Source organism: Scylla paramamosain, chromosome 4 (genome assembly GCF_035594125.1).
Source record: "Scylla paramamosain isolate STU-SP2022 chromosome 4, ASM3559412v1, whole genome shotgun sequence".
Classification (NCBI taxonomy): domain Eukaryota; kingdom Metazoa; phylum Arthropoda; class Malacostraca; order Decapoda; family Portunidae; genus Scylla; species Scylla paramamosain.
Window position 1 is genome coordinate 2,209,995 of NC_087154.1, and position 12,506 is coordinate 2,222,500.

The 12,506-nt window shown below is 43.9% G+C and overlaps 1 protein-coding gene across 1 annotated transcript in view; it reads left to right on the forward strand.

The window, feature by feature from the left end:
- The window catches only part of LOC135097575 (protein grainyhead-like), a 235,375-nt gene that overhangs the window by 138,891 nt on the left and 83,978 nt on the right, over positions 1–12,506 (forward strand). The window contains 1 exon segment of the mRNA XM_063999498.1: positions 5,894–6,048. Coding sequence (XP_063855568.1) covers positions 5,894–6,048 — 155 coding nt within the window.

Genomic DNA, 12,506 nt, shown 5'->3' on the forward strand with positions numbered 1-12,506 from the left:
TCAATAGGGAGGAGGAGGAGAAGGAGGAGAGGAGCAATGTTACAAAAAAAGGATGGGGAGGCCTGGCCGTGAAAAATCGCTTAATTAATTCAACGTTGCAAACCCAGAAAAGCTTATTTAAAACATTAAATGCAAGATGGTTGCTCGTCCGTTATATTCTTTAGGAGTACTGGAACATAATACTGCGTAGGACAAAAAATGCGTGGCGGAGGAAGTATAATCGATGTTTGATAAGCATTACTCCAATAAGGGATAAGGGAAGCCTTGAATATCGACGATAATCAACGTTACGCTTGGTACCAGACGCTGTAATTGTTGGTTATGATGCAACATATCAAAATTTGGCGCGACTCAGCCACCGGCATCACGCGAGCTCCCGCGACCGTAACGAGGCGCCCGGTTGATGGTGTGCAAGGGCCGCACTTCCCAGGTAATAAGGGACGCCCCGGAGGTCCTGACATTTGGTCGGCACAGGAGCCTCGGCCAGCCTTCGCCGGGAGCAGCGGGGCAAGGGTGAGGCGCCCCAAGGCACAATTCTGTGGTAATAGTTTTCTCCCTCGTCGAGAAGCACGAGGCTGTCCAGGCCCGCTGTGTATGACGGAGGGAAGAGCTAATTACCAAAAGGCGAACCCAAGCTGGACGGCCAACGACCCCATTCCTAAGGAGCCGAGAAAGTATGGCATGCAAGTGATTTCAGTCCAAGTCCCAGCACCAGCCCGCCCGCACATTCCCGACGCCAGCAACCTCACGCTGAGCACGGTGACGCCTGGAGGGGCCTGCCTCTGTCCGGTTTTATTTATTATTATTTTCTTTTCCGCCTTGCTTGCCACACACGGAGTCCCGTACATGTGCCTGATTTAATAAAGACAATAGTAATAGACAGGGTTTGGAAACAAAATATGGACTACTGATAAGCGATATCACGCCGCGAAATTAATGTTCAATAAAAATGATAACTGCACGTTTGAATGGCGAACACTATAAGCTTAATTTTGTTAATAATACTGTGGCAAGAAGGATTTCTTTTCCAGTCACTTACCTCACTACCTCTCTCCCACACGCCTCTGCCTCCCTCCAGCCTCAATCCGCTCCCCAACACAACTCATTTGATTCTGACGGAACCTCAACCCCAGCGACTCTGGGCGGAGGGTTGAGGGTCTCAGGAGGCACCGATGGGAGGCCGCCTGCTGGGCCGTGCTGACGGGATTGTAGCTTTTCTTTTTTTCACTCTTAATTAATGACCACATGAAGCATCAAACGAGACAGCAATTTCTGCATGAATTTTCCGTTACCGTAAGGATTTTCCCGTATTACTTTGTTTTATCCCTTGCTTACTCTGTGCATGTGTGTTCCTCGGATAGTCAGGGAGCGTCCCGCCGCCAGTGAGCAGCCCTGGGGTGGCCGCTCATCGGAACGTAAGGGAATAATCAAAATCAATTCCCCTCCAGACCCAAGCCACCCTTCCCGGCCAGGTGTGGCTCGCTCAGCCTCACCTGTCGGGCCCATCGAGGAGTGAAAGTACCCGCTGATAATGTTTCAATGGCTCACGTAGAGGGGAACATAGCTGGCCTGTTATCAGTTTCTATTTTTGATTATTCACACTCGACCCTTAGGCACTGCTCCTCCCCTTCCTTCCCTCCTGGCCTCACTTCCTTGCCGGTCTCTACCATTCACTCCTAACCTTGCCTCGTGTAGTGTTAAGCATCCCATCACTTTTGCCCTTCAAACACACAGGTACTAAGAAAAGAAAAAAAAAAAGAATATTCATGACTTTGTCCTTATGCGTTGAGAGGCAGACGTAGCGCTGAGATCTGGCTGCGTGCAGGAGAAGCGGACATCAGTCATCACTATTTATCATTAGTAAACTCTCACTCTGAGTCGTGTCCAGCCACTTCCTAACATTGTCCCGCGATTCCCAGGCGTACAGGAACCGCCCTGAAGTTAGTGTCCTGGAAAATGTCTCATGGTTAGTAATTTATAGTGACAGTGGTAAGCCTCCCTCCCCTGGCCTTCCCTTCCCCATTGGGCCGTGAGGAGATTGTGACAAGAATATAGCAGAGGAAAAACATGGATAGTTAGAAAGAGCAAAGGATGAGTAAGAGGACATTAAGATAAGTTAAGACACACTAAAAGAAAATTACTCTATAACTGAACAAGGTTAAAGAGAGAGAGAGAGAGAGAGAGAGAGAGAGAGAGAGAGAGAGAGAGAGAGAGAGAGAGAGAGAGAGAGAGAGAGAGAGAGAGAAGAAAACGAGACTCAAGGTGGATGGGGGAGAGCAAGAGAGAGAGAGGGAGGGTGATGTTGAAGGAAAGACTAACACACACATAAACATTTAGCGAGGGGCAGTTAATTCCGCATGCCGCCCTAAGTGATAAGTGCAGCGCCGGGCCGGGGAGGCGGGGGGATCAAGGCGACGATGGATGCTGATACTGATCGCCCGAGGTTGTTGTTGATGTTTTTTTTTATTTTTTCTTTACGCCGTTGGTGTGTATGAAGTGGTGTGTGTGTGTGTGTGTGTGTGTGTGTGTGTTGTGTGTGTGTGTGTGTGTGTTATTATTACTGCTTGTTTTCGCATTCTCTCTCTCTCTCTCTCTCTCTCTCTCTCTCTCTCTCTCTCTCTCTCTCTCTCTCTCTCTCTCTCTCTCTCTCTCTCTCTCTCTCTCTCTCTCTCTCTCAAGATACGTGTGCGTAAAAACAATACTTTTGTGTGTGTGTGTGTGTGTGTTGACATTTCCAGTTGCTTGTTGATGTCTCTTATGTCCAGATTCCGATTGACAATTCTCATGATTACTTGTTATCCAGGAATTGACATTAACTCGCAAATTCACTTTTTTTTTTTTTTTTTTTTTGTCTGATAAACATTCTAGACTTTATGGTTTTGTCTCAGTGGAGGATTTTCTTTCTTGTACGATCACTCTGAAATGTTCTCCTTTAATCTACTTCAGCTTTTTTTTTTCTAATTTTCTTGCTCTCTTTCATACGGTCATTGAAACATTCTTTAGTCTAACTCTTTATTTTTGTGTCCTTTTTTTACTGAGCACAAAATTTTCCAACGCCTTTATTTGGGAAGTAGATTCAATGCGCTTACGGTTCTCTTCAGCCTTCTCTTTTTTTATTCCCTTGGTTGCAGTGTGTTGGATAATTAATCACTTTTAATAAACCACTTCCCTTTTATATTCCTCAGAGTTTTCCTTGTACCACACATTGTCCTTCAGATTTACTGGCAGTGTTTCCCCCAGCTTGTTTCAACATGATTAATCTTTCCCATAATAATTACTGATATTTAATTGGGTCCACCCTTCTCCTGCGCATTGCATTACTCGTTTTCTTTATATATCCTTCCTGTTTCCTCTCTTCTTATGAACTGACATTTTTACTGATGATATTTCTTCCTTCTTTGTATGTTTTATTTATTCATTTACTCATCATGGCGGTCTATCCACTGTTTCATGTATCATTTCCATTAATTTTGTTATTTTCCTTTTCTTTTTTCCTTTTTTTATTTATTACGTCATTCACATTGCTTATATTTCCTTTCTGGTTTTTTTTTATTTTATTCCATCCTGTGACTTTTTTTTTTCATTTCTTTGTTTTTACCTTTCCATTCATCTTATTAATCAATCCACAATTTCATTTACCATTTTTATTACTTCTGTTATTATACCTTTTATATTTTCTTTTTCTTGTGGGCTGTCTTTTTTTTTTGCGTGTGTGATGGTTATTTCTTCCTTGTATTTTTTTTTCTATCCTATCGTTTAATTTATACCAATATAATAGTGTCCCGATATTAGATCCTACACCATCATATTTATTATCCCCCTTGCAAAGTCCACCTTTAATAAATCTTATTTAATTCTGACCGGTGCTTTATCATCTTTCTTTTCTATCACTAAAAACAAAAGAATTACAAGGTTAAAAATTTTCTCTTTGACGCTGCAGAGTAAAATTAACCATATATATATAAATACAAACTTTAGGAGGACAGGTCATGCATTCTCTCTCTCTCTCTCTCTCTCTCTCTCTCTCTCCTCTCTGCTCTCTCTCTCTCTCTCTCTCTCTCTCTCTCCTCTCTCCTCTCTCTCTCTCTCTCTCTTCTCCTCTCTCTCCACCCTAGCTAGCGCCGCCGCACCGTTCCATATCGTTTCTGTAAAGGGTCAGCGGTAATAGCGAGCTGGGCCTATAATTCTCTGCCGGAACGTATAATTACAAAAGGTTGCCTCTTGCCCGGAGCTGCTTCTCTCTCAGCTGGGGGGAGAGATGAATGGGGGAGGAGAGCAAGATAAGCCGGGAGGAAATTGGTGTTAGAGAGAGAGAGAGAGAGAGAGAGGAGAGAGAGAGAGAGAGAGAGGAGAGAGAGAGAGAGAGAGAGAGAGAGAGAGTTCAGGTGGATGTGAGAAAAGATTAAAGGAAGACCAAGAGAAGAAAAGAAAAAAAAAGAGGGGGAGAAAGAGAAAAAGGAAATGCATGCACAGGAAATATGAAGACGTTGATGTGGGTTGAAGGAAAAGACGAGAGGAAGAGGAGGAGGAGGAAAGAGGAGGAGGAGGAGGAAAAGAAAAGAAAAAGAAAAAAGTTAAGGAGTATCCGGAAGTGTATGCTGTGTGTGTGTGTGTGTGTGTGTGTGTGTGTGTGTGTGTGTGTGTGTTTGTGAGCGCGAAGTGAACATTGTTATAAGCCACTAATACGTAAATGGGAGGAATATTAAAGATCTTTTCCTAAACTTATTACGTTGTCGCAAGCGGCCAATTTAGTAAGGAAGTGTGTAGCGCAAGAATGATTTATCCAACGGGGGGAAGAAGAGGCAGGGAGTTTGAGGAGTTTGAAGAGGAGGAGGAGGAATAAGCCACTTGGAGGAAAACTTTGAAGGTAAACGAGTAAGACGAGTAGACAGGAGGAAAAGCAGGAGGAGAACGTTGTAAGGGAATTCACAAAATGAGGAAAACTTATTTGTGACCTTTAACTGTCTGTGTGTGTGTGTATGTGTGTGTGTGTGTGTGTGTGTGTGTGTGTGTGTGTGTGTGTGTGTGTGTGTGTGTGTGTGTGTGTGTGTGTGTGTCAAGATTTATAGCTTGAAAGTTTTGTTGGTGATAAATATCAATAATGGGAGTTATACTGGCAGTAAATTACAAACACCAATAATAAGGATGATGAGGATAAAGATGATGATGATAATAATAATAATAATAAAAAATAAGAATAAAAATAGATTTTACACCTCATCCGATTTTGCAGTTACTTTTTCCTATCGTTCTCACCACTCCGCTTGAATGACTCCAGATAATGTCTAGGGGCGGGCAACATACATTTCTGCGGTGGGTCAGTTGTTGGCGGGAGGGCATTGCCTCGCCCCGGCTGCAGGCGCCACTCTTGTGCTGCTTCCGCCCACGCAGTATCAGCGGCCGGAGGATGGGTGGGAGGGAGGGAGGACCACACACCTTGCTCCTTTCTTCTTTTATTATTTATTGTTTGCATCGTTTCTGTTTGTATATATTTCATTTGACGTGACACACACACACTCACCCCAACTACCTACCCACCCACACACACACACACACACACACACACACACACACACACACACACACACACACACACACACACACACACACACACACACACACACACACACACACACACACACACACACACAGAAAAAATTATATAAATATGCAACACATGTAAAGTTCAGGTTTTGCGTGTTACAACCAGATAAACATACACACACACACACACACACACACACACACACACACACACACACACACACACACACACACACACACACACACACACACACACACACACACACACTCACACACACACACTTTACATCCGTCTTCTATCTTTCCTCAGTCACCATTGTTGACCATCGCTTTCTTTTCCCTCCCACAGACGTTCGGTTATGAAGAAATCGTCCAGCAGGGATCCTTGATGGGCTCGGATATCCGGACGCCCGCAGGAGCCTCACCGAACTCTCAAAGGCCCACACGAGGCTGGCACGACTTCGGCAGACACACGGAGGGAGACAAAATCCAGATCCCCAAGATGTAAGTGTCCAGTAGTGGCTGCTCTAGCTCGCCATGGCCTTAGGTTTAGTTAGTAGGAAAGACAATGTAATTCTAGTCTGATGAGTGGGTGACGATGCTGTCTAGGCCACTCAGGAGGGTCTTAGACATGGAAGAGAATATGGATGAGATAATAGATGAAGTCGCACGACACATCCATCATGGGTATATTAATAATTTACTGTGTAGAGTAATGGGTAGATGTTTATCATGTTGTAGATTTCCATAGGAGGAAAATAGAGGCATGTCATTAAAAGCTTGTTTATTTATGGATAAGGAATGTGCATGAACAGTTGCTCTAGGAATTTTCCATCCTCAGTGCACACCATTTTATACATACAATTCAAGATAAAAATTAAGTGTAAAATTAGCAGTAGCTTAAGGTGAAAACATAACGTTGAATTACTCTTTAAGAATCCAGTTTATATATTATTATTATTTTCTTTTTTTCTTCTTTTTTTTTTTTTTTGTAATTCAGTGAGATGAATTCAAGTTAATATTTTTTTTTTTAAGTTGATTTCCTGTTAACGTGGACACATGCAGAACAAATTTCACATCACATTAACTCTTGCATGCACACCAACACAGACCTGAGCCCCGCGCCACACACACACACACACACACACACACACACACACACACACACACACACACACACACACACACACACACACACACACACACAGCTAATTAGAGCCTCGTAGGTTGTAAGGCGTATGAGGTCGGTAGTTTCCAGAGCGGGCGCGCTCATCTGCTGACCAGAGTGTTCTCATGTTTCCCCAGACATACCGACGACGACAAGATACACATTCCCAAGCTGTGAGTAACCCGCAGTCCAGGCCTCCCCCACACTACGGGGCGGCTACAGGGCCTCATGTTTGATCTCTGCTTTAACCTAACACACTCACTGTCAACTCTAAGATCATGCAACTTTCCACCTCTAAACCCTCACTCTGGTGTCATGTTGTTCCTCCTCTGCTTGGTAGCACGCACCTCCTAGCATCGGAGTTGGTGGTCTCTTCTCTATAGTCTTGCTTGTTAGCGTATGATAGTGTGCATGCCCTAAATATACTGTAAACTGTTGTTATATATCCAGATGCTTTTTTGTAATGGGTAACTGACGAACAAGAAGCCTAGAGGAGCGTGCACTTTTTTGTGAAGTAAGTATTGCCAAATCGTGCTGCACATATTAGGAATCTATGGTTTTCGTCCATCAAATAACAGCGTTTGGGTGCAGGACTCTTCGATGTGAGTCAGGACAGTAGGAAACTTTTGATGCCGCGGATGCATTCTCCTCTGTGACTGTCCATGACTCGCACGAGGGAAATGCTTCATGGGACGAAAGTATCTTATTATCATAACATCCTGGTTCGCATATCCGTAGATTATCCTTCAAATGAACAATTTCCTTGTCCGGACCAGAATTATAGAAAGGAGATGAGGGATTGCCCGTGTGGCCGGCAATCGTATACTGTACACACATAAATCCCGCCTTCAGGTCCTGCCGATGGATCACCTTTCTTTTCGACCGTCGTAAAGCTGTCTAAAATAACCAATATCTTCCCCATTCACCCTACCAATGGTTGCGACTCCGGGCTCGTGAAGTGGCGAGGGTTGCATGAGCCAGGAGGAGGTACCGCTAGAAAAATATACCCCCCACCAGTACAAGCTGCGACCATCCACCAGTGCCCGCTAAAAACCCTCAATGTGAATACTCGTAAAAAAGATATTATATATATATATATATATATATATATATATATATATATATATATATATATATATATATATATATATATATATATATATATATATATATATATATATATATATATATATATTTATTTATTTATTCTTTAATCAGCGATGCGTGATGCACTCCCGGCAGGGTTTCGCCTCTCCCACAACACTACGTAAAGCGGAAGTTCCATGCGTCCCTCTCCCAGCACTGATTGGAAGCATTCTAGGAAGACTAGGTGAAAAGTTGACAAAAACTGTGTGTGTGTGTATGTGTGTGTGTGTGTGTGTGTGTGTGTGTGTGTGTGTGTGTGTGTGTGTGTGTGTGTGTGAGAGAGAGAGAGAGAGAGAGAGAGAGAGAGAGAGAGAGAGAGAGAGAGAGAGAGAGAGAGAGAGAGAGAGAGAGAGTCCAGTTAATAAGCATACTATAGAGGGATTCATTTTGATAAAGAGGGCAACATTTTTCACGAACTTGCAATTACTAGCGACCACTCTAAAAACTGCTTTACGGCGATGGATAGAATAGTAATAATTATATCAAGAATAGAGTTTATTAATACGAATGAAACTTATTTTCCACAACCGTCATTAAAAGTGATTACTACTCTGTTCCGCCAAACTCTTCAGCCTCACCCCTTTGCGAAAACGGTCACTATTTCTGAGCAGCTGTGGCAGGAAAGGTGTGGTGGACAAAAGCAGTTCAGCAAAAGAAGTCCAGCAAGCCAGTTCTTCTCCAATGGGGCCTGAAGAGCAAGGAAATGTCGCTCACTCCGACTTGCGATAACTTACAATGATACCACTGAATACATCAAACTGCTTTCAAGGGGAATTGTTTGCCCCGTGGTGTGTGTGTGTGTGTGTGTGTGTGTGTGTGTGTGTGTGTGTGTGTGTGTGTGTGTGTGTGTGTGTGTGTGTGTGTGTGTGTGTTTCAGACCTACCTGCAAGCAAGTTTTACCGGAAATTTTTTTTTTCCACTATTATTTCCTCTTTTTACGAAGCGGCGTCATGAAAGAAGAAATCTATTATTAGATGTAAAATTTCCATGATGAAGTTAACTTGGAAAGAAAAATACCCGTGTAAATAAAAGAAACACTAGAATCTCAACGGTATTAAAATGTTCAGTGTTGTCTTTCTAACGAAGCGCACTGAAGGCTTGACCTGAAGGCGAAATGTACGTAAAGAAACCACTAGTATTACCATTGCATTTAGAATCCATATCTCTCTTTCGAAATCTTGCTTGATAACGCAAATGAGTACAGTTTCCAGTGCCCAGTATTGTCGAAGGATGGCGAGGAATACCAGGATGGTCGATTCCAGTTAGGCTAAAGTAGAGGCACAAGCAGGTTAGTATGAGGTAGGTCGTCAACAGGTTTTCGCCAGGTCGTCGTGTAATCTAAACAACTCCCGCCTGCTGAAGGACACGCCGCCCCTGCCTCCGTCTCTCCTCCCCTGAGGCTGTAAGGGAAGAGGAGGAAAGTGGAGTTATCGGACAGAATTGCGAACTTTATGGGAATGTGAAAGTTGATGCTTCCTTGTGAAATACAAGTCGGGTTTATGAGGGTCGCACTGTACGCTTAATGGGGGAAAGAAAAGTGCTTTTGAGACCTGCTAGTGAGATGTGACATTAAGCTGTGAGGCTAATGGAATACTTTCAGCGGTGATAAGAGTACTAAAGGGGAATGCAGAGGGTGTTGAGTTGACGGAATGGAAAGACTGGCGGAGAGATGTGAGAGAGAGAGAGAGAGAGAGAGAGAGAGAGAGAGAGAGAGAGAGAGAGAGAGAGAGAGAGAGAGAGAGAGAGAGAGAGAGAGAGAGACTTGCCTGATAGAGACTGGAATTCACTCAGGTAGGGGCCCCAACCACTGGTAACTTTGATATGCTGTGAGATTAAGCGACAATAAACCTTGAATGAAGGAGAGATTCGGCGCCCTTAACGAAGGTTAAAAAAAAAAAAGAGCGGGGTCTTGTTTCAACCTTTGTGGCCAGCCCTCGCGAATCTCCTTTCTGGCGTGGCCCGCGGCGGCGCGTCTTGTGTTATAACGAAGGATGTCCGGTATAGCGGGGGAAGTGAGTCCGATGAAGCCATTACTTAATTAAGGACGTCTTAATACATGTAATTTTCCTTTAAGTAACGCAATTATCATCCGTCGCCGGGCAAGATGTGGCTCCATTTGCTGCCTAGATACTGACTAAGAATATACCTTTTTTTTTTTTTCGTGATTAGGAATTCCACTCGGGAATGAGAGAAACTTGATTCTTTTTTACAACCAGTAAAAAATATCCAAACACTCGTTAAGATGAATTTGGAGATCGTCGGGAGCTTCCGTGTGACATTTTTGTGGCCCATAAACCTGAAAGTTGAAGCAAGAGAATGTTATGACGGTGAAGGGGTTATGGTGGAGGGGAATGCAATGAGAAGTAGTGATCTCACCCTTAAGGGATTTAATGGGTGCCCCTCCCTCCATCCTTCTACAGGCACACCTGAAGGTTTTTCTGTATTGAAATTCATGAATGGAACTCATTAGGACGAGGTATAGGGGCTCAGGCTCTGTCCCTGCCCCTCCCTGCCCTCACCCCCACCCTCACTGCCACCTCCCCCACTCACCCGCCGCTAAGTTTTATATCTTCATTGTGGATTCCCTCACCTGTTTCCAGCGGCGAGACCTTGTGGGACGAGTCTCATCCCCCTCTCGGCGCCGCCAGCAGGGAGGTTCTTAATCTGAGTGACGGTGTTACCAATATAGCAATCTTCCCGATATTCTGTACCTGCCTCTTACACTGGACGTTTCCCAATTCCTTTCTTGCAGTCTAATGCCATTTTGATTCTAATCAGATTTCGGACACAGCTACGGCAAAAGCTAATCTGTAATGAAAGTCGCGCCAATCGCTGTTTATACTCCTATTATTTTTTCTTGGGCCGTAAGGGAGAAAGGACGACTATGCATGTGCCAAGATGTGTGCGATACAGTGAAAGATAACGCAAGATGTATGGACTCATGGCGCTGGTACCTGCCGCCCCGAGACGAGGAAAGATGCTCGTGAGCGATGTCTCCCGCACCATCTCCAGGCACAGTGAGCTGAGGAGAAGGAAGCGTGAGGTTCTTTATTATGGTGCCCTGCCTGCGGGTGTCCACATTGCCCCATACAGCCCTGCGGCACTACCAAGTGTTCCTCTAGACCGTCACTCACTCTCAGCCCCGTGAATTGTCCGTGCAAAGAAACTGGTTCACAAATAGAGTAGTAGATAACTGGAATAGACTTTGTAATCACGTTGTTAGCGTCGAGTGAATAGGGAGAAAAGATAGATTTATAGATGGGAATGATAGGTGCATATTTGTATGTCTTATATGGGGACTGCCACGTATAGACATCTTGCAGTTTATGTTCTTATGACTCTTAATACTGCCAGAGAGTGCATCTAAAGCCCCGTACGACTCTGTGAGGCGGCATTGAATGTTACTCTGCTCTGTCACTCACTCGCAGCATCACAGCTCTCCTTCACAATAGTAATGCAGCAGCTGTGTTACGTTAAGTTCACATTAAGCATCACAATGAGAAGCATCGTCCTCGTTTGTTAAGCCCCAGAGTTTATAATGATGGAAGGAACATTCGCTACGATTTAGTGCAGAAAACAGAATTATATTGTGGTAGTCAGGTTGGATGTTTTCCAGCAGCCACACGAGATTGAAAGCTATGGCAGATTCTCCTTTAGCAATAAAAAAAAATAGTAATGGTAAATAGCGTTCAGTATCTGACGGATGACAACGCTGCCACTCACTTAAGTCGAGATGATTTAGATTTCTGAATGTTCCTTTGTCTGACAGCTTGATTAGGGGAGAAGGGACCAGTGATTCGCTTCCCTGTTCGGTTCACTAGCTCGCTTCGTTACTACCATCCCCCTCAGAGATAATGTGTATTTCTTGCGGCCGTAAAGATAATTGTTTCTCTCCTTACGACGCTGCGCCATTATACTGAACCTTTCCTTTGTCGTTAAGTGGGTAGAAAATAAACCTTTATCCTTTTTTTTTTCTACGGGGCCTAGGAATGACCGAGTCGCCCACAAAAAAAATGTGTACTTGAGTGTCGCGACGTGAAGGTCGGAGGAGCAGAGAGAACCTGTGAGTGAGGTTGTGAATGACTGCGTTTTCTGATGTAGAGAGAGAGAGAGAGAGAGAGAGAGAGAGAGAGAGAGAGAGAGAGAGAGAGAGAGATTTACAAATATTGTTTTAGCACCTCATAATAGCAATTTTTTCCATTTCACTTCTTTCCTTCAATCGTTTAATCTAGCATACAAACTCAAACACAAGTCATAATATATTTACAATTGCCAGTAAGAAAAAAATCATTACCTAGTTTTCCTTTCTTTTGCCTTTCTAGACAGAAGAACAAATAGATATGTGTCTCGGCACCAATACATTAGCTGGTTAAAAACAGAGAGATACAATGCAGGAACCGTTTGAGCAAGAGTAAAGATAAAACAGAACACTCGTAGACTAGTGACTCAGCAAGCATCCCTTCCCTCTAGAGGAGTGGAGTGCCGCCCTACTTAACCCAGTAATGACCTATTAATCCAGCTTATCTCGGTGGGAAATGTATTGTGTCTTATCGCTGTCTTAATTCGGCGAGGTGATCAGGCCTGTTCGCGGCCATTAAGATACCTAAGGCTGAGGGTAGGTCCTTATCTCCAGTCGCCTGCCGTTCCT